The following is a 16,902-nucleotide window of genomic DNA, read 5'->3' on the forward strand; positions in this document are numbered from 1 at the left end:
TCCCGTGGGGAGGGGCGGGGGACACACAGGAGGGTGTCAGGTTTCCCCGAGGAAGGGAGAGGTAGTCCCAACATTGATGGAGGAGACTCTTTGCAGCCCCTGCCTGCTGCCCAGCCCTCCCCCTGCCTGTACCAAGTCAGGGTGGGCTGGGGTGGACTAGCCTCTGGATGAGCAGGGGCGAGCCCAGGAGCCCAGCCCCCACAGGGGTTCCTTGGGAGGGCCGTGTAGAAGGAGAGGCATCTGACTCTGCTGGCCACCCACCTACCTCCACTGCCTTCTCCTCCATCCTGGGCGCCTGGCTGGACCAGTACCCAGAAGACTGCTATCAACCTCAGACTTTGCTGGCCTAAATCAGCCAATGGCATATGCTGCTGAATGTGCCTGGCTCTGACTTGGAGTACCGTGCCCTCTGACCCTGCTGGAGGACCTGAAGCCCACTGAGGCAGAGCCCAAGAGTGAGAAAGCCGGAGGTGAGCGCACGTGAGCATATGGGGAGGGGCGGTGCTGGACACACAGGGAGGAGCCCCCAGAGGCTGGTGTTGGGCCAGGAGCAAAGACTGGCCTCAGACCACCCATCCGGTGCACTGCAGTCAGGAAAGATGCCCTCTCGTGGGCTCCTGGGCTGGGGCTTCTCTGAAGGCTCTGGGAAGTGTTCTGTCTTTCGGCAGACACATGGAGAGCAGGCATGGGGGGATCTTTTCTCCTCCTGTAGCTCCAGCACCATCTCAGGACTTAGCGCTGGCTCCAGCTCCAGCCCCTGTAGATCTAAGGAGCCAGGTACAGGTGCAGAAGCCAGTGCAGAAGTACAGGCAGCTCCAGAGCCTGAGGAATGTCCACATCCAGCTGTCGTACCACCTCCAGCAGCTGCTCCAGAGCTGCAGTCAACACCAATATCAGTTCCACCAGCAGTGCTGGAGCCGCGGCCCGCAGCTGGAGCAGCCTCGGAAGGAATCTCAGGACCAGCTCAGGACCCGCCACCCTGCAGGGAGAGCCATCACCTGTACCTGCCCCCGCCCCTGCAGGAGACCCTGAGCCAGCTCAGGACCCGCCACCCTGCAGGGAGAGCCATCACCTGTACCTGCCCCCGCCCCTGCAGGAGACCCTGAGCCAGCTCAGGACCCGCCACCCTGCAGGGAGAGGCAGCTCTGGAATTGCCCTCAGCGCCAGCTCCTGAGCCACACCTTCAACCTGCTCCCCCACCAGAACCTTCCTTCCCTTCCTCTGTTATTGTTTCTGTTTGGGGTCTTTTAATTTTATTTTTTCCTTTTACTTTCTTATTGTCTTTTATACTTTATGATTCAAAATTTAAATATCATAAAATTTAAGCATTTCATCTTGTTAAATTGAACAATTCATGAGCATTAAATACATTCACAATGCTGTGCAACCACCACCACTGTCTAGCTGCAGAATATTTCATTCCCCAAAGGAAGCCCTGCACCAAAACACTCCCTCCCCATTCCTTCCACCCCTAGGCCCTGGCAACCCCTAATCTGCTTTCTGTCTCAGTCCTTTACCTGTTCTGGTTGTCCTTTACCTTGTCTGGCCCCGCGGAGGAGGGTGCTGTCACCCTCCAGCTGCATTAATGTGCGCCAGGAGCTGGAGGACAGACCTCGATTCGTCTGTACAGGAGCCTCTGAGGTGGGGACTGTGGTTCCCCCTTTGCTCTAAGTGGGAAATTGAATGCCAAGATCCCTCCTGGCCTGTAAGTAGCAGCGCCCGGTTAAAGCCCGGTCCCTCTGGTCCAAAGGCACAAGGCTCTCCCTCCCCCTGCACCACCCCAGCTTTGGCTGACTCAGCCTCCCATGGGGACATGGAGCCCTGAGCAGGGATGTCAGAGGCCCAGCCCCTGGAATACCCTAGTCCCCTCCCCCCCACACACCAGACACACCCTGGCCTGTTCCCTAGCTTGTCTCTTGAGCTTTCTTCTGGCCTGTCCTCTGTCTGGAACACACTTCACATCTGACAGTGTACACGCGCGCGCACACACACACTCAGTCCATGAAACACTGGCTCTTCCTGGGAGGGCTGGCCCCTAATGTTTTCTATCTTATTTAAAAATCCCAGCCTATCCCACTAACTCCATTCATGGCCCACTAACAGGTGGTGACGGCAGGGTAGGAACCTCTGTCTGAGTGTTCCCACTGCAAGGCACAGCAGATCCCCCTGCCAGACCCTGGGGGTGTCCCCTTCAGGGCTCTGAGAGACAGGCACAGGTGACCATCTGCGCACATGAGCAATTTGTACCTGTCTCTAGCCGTTTCCTCCAGTTTCCAGAGGTAGGCAAACTGAATCAAAGGGGAGGGCATCTGGGCTCTTATTGCCAAGTCTCACCCCAGGAGGAGAGTCTAGATCCCTCTCCCCTTGCTAGGGAGGGAGGGGTCTATCCCCCTTAACCACCCCAAGGGTTTCAAGGTTCAGGGGTTTTGGGGGAAATTGTTGTGGGTTTAGTAGGTGGGAGATGACATCTAATTAATTATCTTCATTTTTGTAATGATGAGGGAGGCTGCACCTTCATCCTTTTCAGCTGTTTCCAAAGCACTGGCCCTTCTCCACACCCTGGGGTGAGGCTGCTGAACACGCCTTCTCAGGGCATTCCCACATTTGTGGTCTGGGTCTGGGTTCTATGCCCAGCCAGGAAGCTCCTCTCCCAGGTGCTAGGGGCTCAGGTCCTGGCCTGTGGGGCCCCCTCCTCTCCCCAGATCTGCTCCAGAGGTCAGAGCATGCTGACCGCAGTAAGAGCTTGGCAGATTTGCTCCCCATGACCACACAGGTGCCAGGGACAGGGGTGCAGTGGGTTCTGCCTGCAGCCAGGCCAGGCCTTGGCTAGTGCAGGATGACGGAGCTTTGATAAAAGAATGACTCCTGGATTGGGCTGGGTTCTGGTGGGTCCGGCATCAGGACTGTGAACCTACTTGTCCTCCTGAACAGCCAGGTCAACAAGGAACAGAGATGCAGGGTCCCAGAGGGGCAGGGCTGGAGCAGAGCTCACCCCAGGCCTGGTGTTTTTAAATCTCACTTTTTCTTGGCAGTTACATGTTGTTCCGATGGTACCTGATGCAGAAGCCCAGCGTCTCAAACACAGGACAGAGCTATTCAGGGTGAAGCTGGGACGAGGCCTGGACTCCCCACCCCCTATACACACCCCAGGGACACCCCCCCCCCACCACCAAGGACTCCGAGAGGCACAGCTTGACAAGCACTGAGGACTCCATCACCTCTTTTCATAGCGGGAAAACTGAGATTTTGTCTAAGGTCACCCAGAAAATTAAGAGCAGAATGCTGGGCAGGTGGGCTGAGACTTAGGGTCTGTCCTCAAGGACCTGTCTCTTGTTGCTGCCCACCCCAGGTACCAAGGCCTAGGAGGGTCAAGATCAATGTCTGGGTCTAAACTGAGCTTTTCGGAGACGTCTGCTGGGCACCCAGGAGGACGCTGGCCCTTGCTCCAGACAGAAGTTTCTTCCCCAAGGAAGGAAGGGGAGGTCCACACCCTGGACGGGAGGCCCTGCCTCCACCCTGCCGAGCCCCCACCCCGCCTCCACAGAGTCTCGTCACTCCCCTTGGAGGGTCATCCCAAGGTTCTCAGACTGATTCTACCATGAAGCCCCTTCTTCCTGGGAAATACTCCGGGCATCCCGCAGGATCCCAGAGGTAGGTCACAGCAGGGGGCCAATTGTGGAGGGTCTGTGGGTGGTGGGGAGCCCAAGGACTGGGTTTGGAGGTCAGGGCTCCCTGCTCAGCTTGGCTACTAACCAGAAGGGGGACCCTAGCCATTCCCCTGGGAGGATATTGCTCAGTCCCCTCAGTGAATTCAAACCCAGTGCCCCACCCCCTGGGGTAACTAGCGAGGAGACAGACCATGGGGAGTTCTTCCTTGTCTCCTCAGAGGATCAAGACCACTGAGGAGCCGGGGATGGATTTCCTCACACATCCATTTTACAGATGGGAAATCTGAGGACCACTGAGGGGAATGGCCACATGGGGATGAGGGTAACGTGGGTACATCCCCTCCACCACAGGCCTCGCCCGGTCGGTCCTGAGCTACTGGACAAGGACACGTGCGTGACCTGCTGATCCCGGCAGCTGCTCCCAAATGAGCCGGGACACATGCCTGTGACCCACATTCCTCATCTGACCCTCAGTGCTGTGTCCCAACCCTCCAGATCCATGCCAGGCACGTAGTAGGCTCCTAAGTGTTTACTGAATGAATAGATGAATGAATCAGTGTAAGGTGCTGTTATTTTACAGATGAGAAACCCAGGACATAAAGAAGTCTTGGGTTCATTCATTTGTTCATGCATTCAGCATGTGCCAGTGTGCAGGCACCTGGAAAACTGTGGTGAACCCCAGACACCATTCCTGCTCTGGGAGCTCACAGCTGACCAGGTAGGGCAGCATCTCTTACAGCCAGTAAGTGGGAGTGCAGCCTCCGTGGTCCTCCTTCTCCTCAAAAGATGTTTAAGTAATATTTAATAAAAATTCATAAAAGTTTACATATATATATATATAGAGAGAGAGAGGGGACTGTAAGCTGGCACATATTTCTCCCGCCGCTCCCTCTGCTCCTGTGCTGTGGTTGGTTTTGTTCTCTCGGATTCTCCTGCTGGTTCCCATGAATACTTGAGGCCCCTGCCTAAGTTTCCAGTTCAGTCCACCTACGCTTTCCAATTAGAAAGATGTCCAGATGCACAGCCCGCTTTCTCCCAGCCGCCTTTCCCTCCCAGTTTTTGGATGTTATGTTTTTAAGTCCTGGAGGTCCCTTTGGTCTTCCTTCACCTTTTCACCGCTCCTCCAGGGCCAGCCCTGAGGCTGTACTTAGGCCAAATTTGTCCTCTCCTGGGGCTGGGGAGAGGGGGGAGACAGAGAATGCTGGCTGGGCCAAGACAGGGCTGTAGCCAGTCAGCAGAGTCCTGGGTCTGCCCCGTATTGCTCACTTCTTTATCACCGGGGAGGCAGCAGTGTCTAGAAGATACACCAGGGAACTTTGCAAACTTAAACTGAGTAAGGAAAACAAACTAGTCAGTCCCAGATCAGGCCCCAGGTAACCAGTGTTTGCAGCTAAAACCCGAAGCATGACCTTTCAGCCGGCACTCACCAGCTCCTGGGCCTGCGCCAGGCACCCGCAGACTCCGGTGAAACAGGCCCTGCCTCACAGGAACTTGTGGTCCTCGAGCAAAACCCCAACAACACAGGCAACGACACCCCCGGAGCACCTGGGAGGCCGTGCCCAGGCACCAGGCAGATCTGAGTTTGCAACTTCAAGCTGCATCATTGCGACCCTGAGTGAACCCATGACCTCTCTGAGCCTCCGTTGTTGTTTTGTCTTCCGTGCTCTTTCTCTGTATCTGGTCCAGTCATGGTAGTTGTCGTGGTGTGTCCATCCGTTCCCCCCCACCACTTCCCCTGCCCTCTCTTGTTACAACTTCCTTATTTACCATTAGAGCTCTTCCTTTTGGTCCCTCTGTATGCCCTCCCTCACCGGGCCTAAGCAGATGCCTAGGCCTCCGAGGCCCTCCACCTCCTGTGCTTGGCCTACCCTTGGTGAAATGTAAGAGGGTCCCTCTGGGGCTCCCGGAGTCCCTGGGGTGAACAAGGGTCAATGCCACGGGGGAGGAAACTATGGCCAACCTCATTTTACAGGGGAAGAAACAGAGGCTGCCGGAGATTTCAGAAGCCACTTGTGCCAGGCTCAGAGGCCCTGAGCAAAGGATGAATGATCCTAACACGGAAAGAAAGTGCAATGTCCAGCTGGTCTTTCCTTCCTGTGATTGCTTCCATGCCCTTCTAAAAACATTAGTTTTTCCCCAAAATCGTTTTTCTGATTTCTCAGGCCCGCACCCCCGCCCTGAGTTCCCGGACTCGGGCTTCCGGCCCCCGAACTGGGCCCCCTGCGTCCGAGGTCGTCGCCCAGATGGCGAGTGGTGGTGGACAGAACCAAGGAGACTCCCCGCGCTCTGGGACCCCGGGGACAGAGGCTGTGGCGAGGGGCTGGGGGGGGGCACGGGTGTCCGAGCTGGCGAGTAGGAAGAGCTGCGGCCGTGGGCGGGGCGAGCGGGCGGGTGGGAGGGGCTGCGGTCGTGGGCGGGGCGAGCGGGCGGATAAGAGGGGCGGCGGCCGTGGGCGGGGCGCGCTGCTCCATTTCCTTTTCGCGGGCCCGTTTGACCCTCCCCCAGCCGGGAGACTGTGTGCTCGGCTTCGCGAGCTGCCGGAGGCCACCGCGTAACCCAGGGCGGAGGGGGAGCGCCCAGACCCCGGAGCCGGCACTGGCGGGCGGACGTCCAGGTGCGCGTCTCTGCCCGAGGCTCGTGGGTGCAGACCCCGGCCTCGGGCTGACGGGGCTCGGGCCTGGTTCTGCGTTGGCGGAGCGGCCCAGGTGGCCTGGGCCCCGCGGGAGGCAGGGTCTAGCGGAGCCGGCGGTCGTGACGGGGGCTTGGCAGGACCCCGTGGCCCGAGTGGGGAAACTGAGGCCCGCAGAGGGAGGGAGAGGGAGCGGGCTTGCCGGAGGCCACCGGGTGAGCAGGGGCCAAAGCCCCAAATCCCTGGCCCTGGGATCTTTCTCTGACGTCGGGCTGACCCCCGCAGGACTGCCAGGGGTCCCGCGAACACTGTGACCCTGACCTGGCCCAGCGCTTTACAGCCCTTCCCGCACATCATCCTCAGGGGCGGTGCGTATTGTGCCCCCGACCCAAGCCCCCTTAGCCGAGGGGGACGCTGAATCTGTGGTGGAGGGGGGGAGGAGAGTGACTTGCCCAAGGTTACCGAGACAATGAGAGCTGAAGCGTCTTCCCACGGGCCCCCAGAGGAATGCACTGCTGCCACCCCTCCCCCCAGGGGAATCACGGCCGCCCTTCTCTGCGCAGCCCCCGCCCAGGGTGGGTGGGTCTCTGCTGGGACCACATCAAGCAGGCTCTAGGCTTGATTTTTGGTGTCCTCGCTGTTGACCCTGGGAATCCTTTTCCAAGCCCCACCTTCGTGCTGCTGCTGCCCCAGTCCCTATATGCGGGCCTCCCTCTGCTCAGTGCCCAGAGAGGTGGTTGGGAGGGAGATCTGAGGGCCAAGGCTGGAGGCCAGTCGGCCGGGCCCGAGTGCCTCTCCCAAGGCACAGCTGCAGGCTTCCGCTGGGTACTGAGCCACTGTCCCCGGGTCCACCTCCCAGAGCTGGGCTTGGGGTCCAGCAGGAGGAGGAGACATCAGGGATCCACATTCCCCTGGTGGGGCCACCCAGGGGAGGGCAGGGCAGCAAGGATGGGGCCACTGTGCCCTGGATAAGGAGAATTCCTTTGCAGGTGTTCCCCAGCCGGAGACAACAGGCTCAGAGCCCTGAGAGAGGAGGGCTGATTCGCCAAGACACGCCCAGTCTCAGCGGGTGTCCAGCCTCAGGTGCTGCACCCAGCGATGCGCTGCCACAGACTGGCCGTGGGTCTGGGGTTCTGCCTGCTGGTGGGCACTGCCCTCTGCGCTCTGTGGTGAGCATGCCCCATGGGGCCCTCCCTCCTCACCCCAGACTCCTCCCTCTCTCAGCATCTCAACCCCCAAACCTGGTCCCACCCACCTCTCCTGGCACACCTGTCCCCCAGCCCCACCTCAGTAGACCGAACTTGTTTTGGCTTCGGAATTTTGCCTTGTACTGGCCTCTGCACTTGCTCTTTCCTCTGCCTCAGCCATTTTTCTAGCTGTGTTGGTGAGGAACTCCTGTTCGTGCTCCAGAATTCACCCTGTGTGTTCCTTCTGCGAAGCCCCCGGGGCTGCCCCTCCCTGTCACCTGCTTGTGTGCAGGGCCTGGGTCAAGAACATTCCTGCCCCAGGAGGGAATGGCTGCGTGCCCGAAGGCCAGGAGGCTTTGTCCTGCAAGGAATGATGGGGGGCCCCCTGCTGCACTGTTGGGGGCCTTCACTCCCACTCATGTGCAGCATGTGGGTTTTCATCCTCTGGGCAGAGTCGAATCAACAGGTGTTTTTCCTTCCCAGGGTGTATGTCGAGAACTGGCTGCCGGTCTCCTACATCCCCTATTATCTCCCCTGCCCAGAGATCTTGTAAGTAAGGGGCTGGGAGAATTGGGGGCTCTGTGGGCTGCCCGGACTGGGGGAGATGGGCGGTTTTTAATGTCACTTCAGGTTCTTAGGTCCTAAGCTCGTGATTCTGATCAGTGTGATAAGTGTTTGGGTAATTTATGGGCTGTCACAAATGTGGAGTAAATTTCCCACCTCAGTCCTTGGTGTCCTTGCAGTGCCTTCCTCTGCAGTCTGACCTTAAGCGTGTTGCATAGCTCCGAGCCTCACTTGCTGCATCTGTAAAATGGGATGGTAGAGGTGCCCTCCCCGGACCACCTGGAGCATGGAGTGTAACACCTGGGGTAACACCTGGCCCATAGGAGGTGCTCAGTAACAGTGTTTTTAGGACTTGACCTTTCTGCTCAATTTTGTGTTCTGTGTGGATTCAAAGAACAAATGAACATGCGACTAGTCTTCCCCACATAACAAATCTGACTTTTTGATGGTTAGGAGTGAAAAAATGGGTTGGGACAGTCTCGAGGGGGCAACTGGCCCCATGGTCTTTTGTTTTTCATAATAGCTAAAGGCAAGTTTCCCAGCCCTGGGGGTCTAGTTGTTAAGATTTGGCGCTCTTGGGCCGGCCCCGTGACTTAGCGGTTAAGTGTGCGCGCTCCGCTGCTGGCGGCCCAGGTTTGGATCCCGGGCGCGCACCGACGCACCGCTTCTCCGGCCATGCTGAGGCCGCGTCCCACATACAGCAACTAGAAGGATGTGCAGCTATGACATACAACTATCTACTGGGGCTTTGAGGGAATAAATAAATTAATTAATTAAATTAAAAAATGATTTGGCGCTCTTACCGCATGGCCCAGGTTCGTTTGCCAGCCAGGGAGCCACACCACCCATCTGTTGCTTGTCATACTGTGGTGGCTGCGTGTTGCTGTGATGCTGAAAGCTATGCCACCAGTACTTCAAATACCAGCAGGGTCACCCATGGTGGACAGGTTTCAGCAGAGCTTCCAGAATAAGACAGACTAGGAAGAAGGACCTGGCCCCCCACTTCTGAAAAAATTGGCCACGCAAACCCTGTGAAGAGCAGCAGAGCATTGTCTGATACAGCACCAGAAGGTGAGAGGATAGCACAAAAAGACCAGGCAGTGTTCTGCTCTGCTGTCCACAGGGACCTAGGAGTTGGAATCGACTTGACGGCCCTAACAACAGAAAGTTTAAAATCTGGATCATAGACTGCTAATTAATGAGGCGTGTTTTATTATTATAAACACAGAATATAGGAAATTAGGAAGCTGTAAAACAAAAGACAAAATAAAAAAACCCTCTTGGGTCCCACTGGTCTGAGTTATACCCCGATTCCCGAGTTCGTTGTCAGCTGGTTGGTGGCTGCATTTTCTAATTGAACAGACTGTGCACTTACTTGGTTCTAAAAGCAGAAAGGCTGCTTGCTATTGGAAATAGCTGTGATCATGTTTTTGCGATTTGTATCCTGTTTTCCCAGAATTGGCTTCAGTGTGTTCACACTCTTGGTGGTCACCATTATTTTACCCCACTCAGGGGTTGGGTCATAATTCTTGAACCCCTCCCCTTTCCCACCAAGAACGGTGGAGCATTTAGATTGTTTCCAATTTCTCAGTGTTGGAAATTAGTTTGTAATGAGCAGCTTTGGATATAAAGCTTTTTCCATCTTAAAGATCCTTTCTTTTGAATGTTCCCTTCCTGGACCAGAGGATATGGATAGGTTCTTCATCCATCTCATCAGCTTGCTGTCCAGAGGGACCGTGGCGCATCGCACACTCACATCCACACACTCACCCCTCCCGCCCCGGCAGCTGCATCACACCTGGGCCAGCGCTGGAAGGACTGGGTCTTATGAGAAACAAGAACCACACCACCTTGCTGATTCCCGGGGTGGGAGATGCTGTCTCCTTGGTTTAAATTTAATTTCTTTGATTGCTACCGAGGCCTTCACTTCCCCCACGCCTTCCCCTCAATTGAATTTCCTCTTCCGTGACGCGCCTGCTCCGCCACCGTCTCTCTTTGGCCTCTTTGCATTTCTCAGTCATCACCTTTGACCGAGCATATTTGCTACATTTTTTTTTTTTCTTTCCAGTTTGTCTATCTTGGTTCTACTGAGTTATTTTTTTAATAGATTGAAATTGGAGGTTTTTGTTTGTTTTCAGTGGTCACAACTTCCCCTCTTTTCATTTGGATTTCTCCTTTACTTTGTTTTATCATCTTCAGAACTTTGGAAATGTGCAGTTCCTTTTTCTGGCTATTGCTCACCTGGGGTTCAGGATTCTTATGTCTAAGTCTTTGATGTAGCTGGAGCTTGTCTGGGCTTGTAGGGAGAGGGGAGGGGCCAATTGCCAGGGAAGTGTGGACCCCTGGGCTCGCTGGTGCCAGCGTCCTGGGGCCCTTTCTCCTTCACTTCTGACCTCCTTCTCAGAGTCCCATCACTTTCTGAACAGGGACCTGCAATGTGCTTGTTCATGTGAAACTAGGGCAGAAGGCCAATTTGATGGATTAACTTTAAAAAGTTGTTAATTCAAGAGTATAGACTAATCACAGAAGGACAAATACTATAGGTTCCTCTTATATGAGGTCTCTAGAATAGCCAAATTGGTACGGGCAGAAGTAGAATAATGGTTACCAGGTGCTGGGGGAGGGGGAATGGGGAGTGAGTACCTTCAGTTTGGGAAGATGAAAAGTCCTGGAGATGGATGGTGGTGATGATTGCACAACAATGTGAATGTACTTAATGCTGTACATTTAAAAATGGTTAAAATGGTAAATCTTTGTTAGGTATATTTTACCACCAAAAAAAAAAAAGGCATAGACTAAAAAAGGTAGGAAAACCTCAAGGAGGTTGAAGCCGTCCCATAGTATACGACATATTGAAAGTTCCCGGTGAATGGCAGGCACCGGGTCCTCTGGTGGCCTGAGCCTCACAGAGCCGACCTCGGCCTCTTCTGGAGCTGGCTCGGACCCTGCTCCCTGGGGGCCTGGGGCTGGCCTTTCCCTTCTCCTTTTTTTTTTTTTTTTTTGTGAAGAAGATCAGCCCTGAGTTAACATCCGATGCCAATCCTCCTCTTTTTTTGCTGAGGAAGACTGGCCCTAGGCTAACATCTGTGCCCATCTTCCTCCACTTTATATGGGACGCCGCCACAGCATGGCCTGACAAGCGGTGCATCGCTGCACGCCCAGGATCCGAACAGCAGGGCACAGGCCGCCAGCAGCAGAGCATGTGCACTTAACCGCTACACCATGGGGCCGGCCCCAGGACTTTCCCTTCTCTAGGCCTCATTTCCACCCCCTGGGGAACAACTCTAAGCAGAAGGTTTTATTGTCCCCATTTTAAGGGTGAGGGAACTAATGCCTCAAGGAGTCAAATATCTGACCTCAGGTCTCTCTGCCAGTTAGATGGTGACAGAGCCAGAGGCCCTGTGAAACCTGCAACCTCCTTCCTCAGGGCCCCACTTCTTCCTTCTCCACCCGGAGTGACCTTGGTTGAAGGTAGTGAAGGCTGACCACACAGGCTGCCTGCCAAGAAGGGGCCAGGATGCCTGGTCTTACTCAGCATTTGCTCCGTGCTGGGCATGGGCCGAGAACCACTGACTCACGTACCTTGTTAATTCTCTAAAGGTTAAGGGTCATTACCCATTTTACAGATGAGAAAAAATGGATGTATCAGCCAGGGTCCCACTAAAGAATAAGAACCAGTAGGGGGGAGGGAAGGAGGAAGGGAGAGAGAGAGATTGCAGGGAATCAGCTTACGAGATTCTGGGGGTGGCTGGGCCAGTCTGAAATCCGTGGGGCAGGCTGTCGGGAGACGCAGGCTGGAACTCCTGGGCTGGAACTGATGCTGCAGTCTGCCCACCAGAGGGATCTCTTCTTCTTCGGGGATACCTCAGTTCTGGTTGTAAGGCCTTTCATCTGACTGCAGTCGTCCCACCTAGAGTAGCCTGGATAATCTTCACATAAAGTTAGCTAGTCTGGATGCTAATCACGTCTACAAGATACCTTCACAGCAGTGCCTTGAGTGGTGTTTGAATCCTGGGCGCTACACCAGCCATCACCGTGGGCTCGGGTTAAGTAACTCGCCCACGGTCCCCAGGCTAGAAGGCGGCAGAACTGGGCTCACCGGGCCTGGGCAGCTTCTCAAACCTTCCACCCAATGCCGGGCTCCTACGACATGGTTGAAAAAGCCTCAGCTTTGGAGACAAACAGCATGGCGTTGGAATCACCGCCCTGCTGCTCGGTGCCCCTGGACAGACCGCTTCTGTAGGAGCCCCGCCACTGCAGAGTGGGCAGAGCAGTGGGGAAGGTTCCAGGGAGTCTGCATGGAACCTGGGGGAGTGCCTGCTCCGTGGGGGTGTTTTGTTAGTCTCAGCTTCCTCCTTCAAGTGCTGAGTGTCTCTGCTCCCCGCCCCAGCACTAACGGCTCCTTCTCGCCTCCACCACCAGCAACATGAAGCTGCAGTACAAGGGGGAGAAGCCGTTCCAGCCCGTGGCACAGTAAGCAGACTGTCATTTCCCCTTTGTGGCCCTGGGGGGTGGGGGCTGCCACCCCTCACCACTGGCCCTTCTTGGTTGCAGGTCACAGTACCCTCAGCCCAAGCTGCTGGAGCAGAGGTAGGCGTCGGTCAGGGCCTGGGTGCAGAATGGAGAGACCTGGGGTGGTAGGTGGCGGGGACAGAGCTGTGATTTATTAATTGGGGTGGTGGAGGTGTCAGGTGGCCTTGGGGTCCAGGTAGGTCTGGGATGGTAGAAAGACAGACTGGGAGTCAGGGACCTGGCCTCCAGTCCAGATCTGTCACTAGCTGTGTGACCTTGGGCAGGTTACCCAACTACTCTGAGCTTTTTCTGTACAGATGGATAATAATAGTACCCACCTCATAGGAGGTGGAGGACCAGGTGAGATGGTGTTTGTGAAATGCACAGCATTGCACCTCCTGTGTAGTAGGTGCTCAGTCCAGTGTAATGACAACACTGGTAGCCCCATTCATTAGACACTTAGCAGGCACCTGAACTGCCGGCATCCTCTAGACGCTTGATGTGCACTGACTCCTGGTCCTCCCAGCGTGGTCGGGCACTGTTAATATCTCCACTTTTCACATGAGGATACTGAGGCCCCGAGACTAGGACGAAGCTGCCCAGGGTCACACAGCGTGAGAGGCAGGGCCAGGATGAGACCAAGGCTTTCACAAGGGGAGGGTCCCAGCCCGCATGGCCTCCCCTGCTGCCAGGCGCACAGAGCTGCTGACGCTGACGCCCTGGCTGGCGCCCATCGTCTCCGAGGGAACCTTCAACCCAGAGCTTCTGCGGCACATCTACCAGCCCCTGAACCTGACCATCGGGCTCACAGCGTTCGCCGTGGGGAAGTGAGTCGTGGCTGGTGGGGCAGGGGGGGTTCTCTCTGAGCCACAGGAACTTACGGTCTGGGGAGAGACAGGACCCTGCCTGGGAATGAGGGAGGCCCTGAACAGGGTGCTGTGTGGGTGGGGAGGTAGAGAGTAGAGTGCGATGGTGGGAGGGGTTTCCTGGAGGAAGGGGGTCTGGCCCTGGCATGGAAGGGGAGGGGAGGCAGCCCAGGTGAGGGGAGAGCAGGAGCCTTTGTCAGGAGGCCCCTTTGCCTCTCACCCCTCTCTGCTCCCCCTGAACAGTCCAGGCGGGTATGAAGGGATGGAACCCCAGACCACCTCACATAAATGGGGGTCCATGGTCAGGACACCAGCAGGTCAAGAAACCCAGGCAGAGGTGGCCCTAACCCTCGGTACCCTCTCTCCTCCCCCCGCTCTGTCTGCCCACTCCCTGGACCGCCCCGTTTTACTCTACCCTCCTGTAGCCCACCCGGCCTTTGCTTTAGGAGCCACCACCTGGCAGCTTCCCTCTGGGTCCCTTCACGGGACTCCTGAGAGGGACCATGATGGGGCCCCAGGCGTAAAGTGCTAGCCAGATGATGGATGGCCCACTTGGGGCCAGATGACCCCCTGGTCCAATCAGCTGTGGCGTGGAGGGTAGGGCACATAGTCTCCTCCCACCCTGTGCCCCTAGCACCCACACAGCCCACCTTCCTTTGATGGAGCCGCTTAGCTGCTTCTTGGTTCCTTTTCTCTCTCTGAGCCTCAGTGTCTCTGCCTATAAAATGGGGATTACAGTAATGCCTTCCAGCAAGCTTATGAGGCTAAAGGAGATGAGAATCCCTTAGAACACTGCCTGGCACTCAGAAAGTTCTCAATAAAAGTTAGCTTGGTTTGTGAATGTAAGAAGCATTGTTAAGTATCATTCTTACGACGGTCTTAAGAGGTTTGTACTTTGATTGTGGGGATTTGAGACGAGGACCCTGAGGTCAGACCTAAGTGACTGCTGGAGGTGAGGAGCTGAGAGGGGGACCCCAGCCTGGCCCACCCCAGGCCCTGTGCCCCACATGGTGCCAGCACGTGGTGGGGACGCAGGCGGTGGCCCTGCTGGGGCTGTGGTGGATGTCGGGGTTATTGCTGCCAGGTACACCCGCTTTGTCAAGCACTTCCTGGAGTCGGCTGAGCGGTTCTTCATGCATGGTTACCGGGTATGCTATTACGTCTTCACCGACGATCCCACAGCCATTCCCCGGGTCCCGCTGGCCCCCGGCCGCCTCCTCAGCATCATCCCCATCCAGAGGCACTCCCGCTGGGAGGAGATCTCCACGCGCCGGATGGAGACCATCAGCCAGCACATTGCCGAGAGGGCGCACCGGGAAGTGGACTACCTCTTCTGCGTCAATGTGGACATGGTGTTCCGGAACCCGTGGGGCCCTGAGACCTTGGGAGACCTGGTGGCTGCCATTCACCCACGCTACTATGCTGTCCCCCGCCAGCAGTTCCCCTACGAGCGCAGGCATGTTTCCACCGCCTTCGTGGCAGACGGTGAGGGGGACTTCTATTATGGTGGGGCAGTCTTTGGGGGGCGGGTGGCCAGGGTGTATGAGTTTACCAGGGGCTGCCACATGGCCATCCTGGCAGACAAGGCCAACGGCATCATGGCAGCCTGGCAGGAGGAGAGCCACCTGAACCGCCGCTTCATCTCGCACAAGCCCTCTAAAGTGCTGTCCCCAGAGTACCTCTGGGACGACAGGAAGCCCCAGCCAGCCATCCTGAAGCTGATCCGCTTTTCTACTTTGGACAAAGACACCAACCGGCTGAAGAGGTGACATCAGAGCCAGGGCTGCCATGGATGGGGCCAGCTCTGCACCCAGCTCGCCCCAGAGGAGCACCCAGCTCGCCCTGGAGGAGCACCCAGCTCACCCCAGTGGAGCCACCTTGCACCTGTGCCTGACTTCTCAAGCCTTAGCTGAGACCAGCCCTGTCCTGCCTACCTCGCAGTCTGCCAGGAGAATCCACCCAGAAAAAAGATGTGGAAAGGCCATTGTAAACTGTAAAGGGCTGTGCCCACAGGAGAACAGAGGTCACACAGCAGTGTGGCCCAAGAAGGGTAGGACAGGAGGGGAGACTGGAGGTTGAAGATGGCAGGCTTTCCCCAGCAGATGTGCCTTCGGGGCAGGCCCTGGAGTCAGCCCTACTCAGTGCCTGAAAGTCCACCTCTGCCCCTTTTGTCACCTCTTGTCCTTAAACTTGCACTTCTGACATCTAGGTATGAAAGGCATCCCGGCCCCCTTTTCCCCGGCTGTGGGGCTCCCGGGTGCTGTGACGTCCCCCAGCCACATGGAGCCAATGCCTCACTCAGGACCCTGGAGCGAGCCTTTGAAATGGACCCGCTCTAGGCTCTCTCTGGTTTCAAGTCCAGCCTGCACCCCACAGAGGACCACGCTCCCGGGCACTAGCCGCCTCCTTTGTCAGAGGGTTGGGGCGGTTTCCAATAAAGGTGGCACGTGCTAGGCCCTAGCCAGGGTTTTCTCCCTGCATCTCCCAGTGTCTGTGCTGCCAGCCATTGGGGAGACAGGCAGCTTGGATTTCAAATACAGTCAACTCATGGAGGGGCGGTAGGACACAGAGGGGACAACTTTCCAGAAAACCTGGGCTAAAGCTGGCTGCTGTGACAGACAGGATTTCATTCCACTTCTGGAGACTGGGTGCCGTGGAAGCGGGCTGTTGGACGTGCCGTGCGCCCAGCTGAGTCCCGGGGAGCAGAGCCCATCAGCCGGATACCCTGTGGGCTCTGAGTCCCTGAGCGCCTAACAGATGTCTGCCGGCCCTCCTGTGTCCAGGGTCAGCCTCAGCCTTGTGAAGACACTGGCGGGCATGGTGCAGGCCCAGGATTAGAGGACCACGAGGGCAGCCTCACCAGCATGGCCCCGGAGGCACTTCAGAGCCCCACGGTGGTTCTGCCTGCCTGGGGTGGGGGATGGGTTCAGGGCTTGGTGGCCTGGTGTCCACTCCCCTGGGGGGCGGCAGCATCTTTGCCACGGAAGTGGGAGGTGGAGAACAGGGAGAGGTGTACTCTGGCTATATCAGGAGGGGCACCTGGCCACCCCTAGCAAAGCTAGGGGCCAGCCCTGAGGCCACTCTTCCTGCAACCTGTGGTTTGGCCTGCGGGAGCAGGCACAGATCACGAGAATGTGGGCAGACAGTCACCAGTGTGAGGAGACAGCCTGGGCTGGAGAGGACAAGTCAGGGAGAGGCCCTGGGGTGCTTCCCGGACTGAGGGGCAAGGGTGGACCCATGGCCCCATGTCCCCAGCACCTTACCAGGGCAGGGAGGGGTCTGTGAGACAGGGCTGTGTTGAAGGAGCAGGCCCTGCCTTCAAGGAGCTTCCAGGTTGGAGCAGGGCGAGGCTTGATGCGGAGACCGGGGAAGGCCTCGGGAGGAGGTGGCCCCAAGGCCTGGGCACCATCAGTCTTGTAGGAAAGAAGGGAGCCCCCACCTCACTCCCAGCCCAGTTCTGGGCCCACCCTCTCCTT

General features: G+C 56.8%; 1 protein-coding gene across 5 annotated transcripts; it reads left to right on the forward strand.

The window, feature by feature from the left end:
• The first annotated feature begins 6,105 nt into the window (after positions 1 to 6,105).
• Positions 6,106 to 15,906, forward strand: LOC101395909 (globoside alpha-1,3-N-acetylgalactosaminyltransferase 1 (FORS blood group)). Of its 5 annotated transcripts, XM_087418854.1 has the most exons (9): positions 6,111 to 6,282; positions 6,583 to 6,665; positions 7,287 to 7,466; positions 7,968 to 8,033; positions 12,471 to 12,521; positions 12,603 to 12,638; positions 13,253 to 13,387; positions 14,511 to 14,911; positions 15,079 to 15,906. In XM_087418854.1, the coding sequence occupies exons 3-9, from the start codon at positions 7,396 to 7,398 to the stop codon at positions 15,084 to 15,086; spliced, it is 768 nt and encodes a 255-aa protein (XP_087274980.1). In that variant the 5' UTR covers positions 6,111 to 6,282; positions 6,583 to 6,665; positions 7,287 to 7,395; the 3' UTR covers positions 15,087 to 15,906. The 5 variants fall into 5 exon arrangements, with proteins under 5 accessions (XP_087274979.1, XP_087274978.1, XP_087274981.1 ...); XM_087418852.1 differs by having other exon boundaries at positions 6,108 to 6,282; positions 14,511 to 15,906; XM_087418855.1 differs by lacking the exon at positions 15,079 to 15,906 and having other exon boundaries at positions 6,108 to 6,282; positions 14,609 to 14,948.
• Positions 15,907 to 16,902: the final 996 nt, after the last annotated feature.

This window comes from Ceratotherium simum, chromosome 29 (assembly GCF_057802395.1).
Source record: "Ceratotherium simum simum isolate JZ-2026a chromosome 29, ASM5780239v1, whole genome shotgun sequence".
In the NCBI taxonomy this organism is placed as follows: domain Eukaryota; kingdom Metazoa; phylum Chordata; class Mammalia; order Perissodactyla; family Rhinocerotidae; genus Ceratotherium; species Ceratotherium simum.

Excerpts from the sequence above, each read along its gene's own strand:
- LOC101395909 (XM_087418852.1), top strand. The coding sequence starts at position 7,396 with ATGCGCTGCCACAGACTGGCCGTGGGTCTGGGGTTCTGCCTGCTGGTG. Across the intron at positions 7,467-7,967 it reads ACTGCCCTCTGCGCTCTGTG|GGTGTATGTCGAGAACTGGC; the intron begins GTGAGCATGCCC and ends TTTCCTTCCCAG. Across the intron at positions 12,639-13,252 it reads CCCAAGCTGCTGGAGCAGAG|GCGCACAGAGCTGCTGACGC; the intron begins GTAGGCGTCGGT and ends CCCTGCTGCCAG.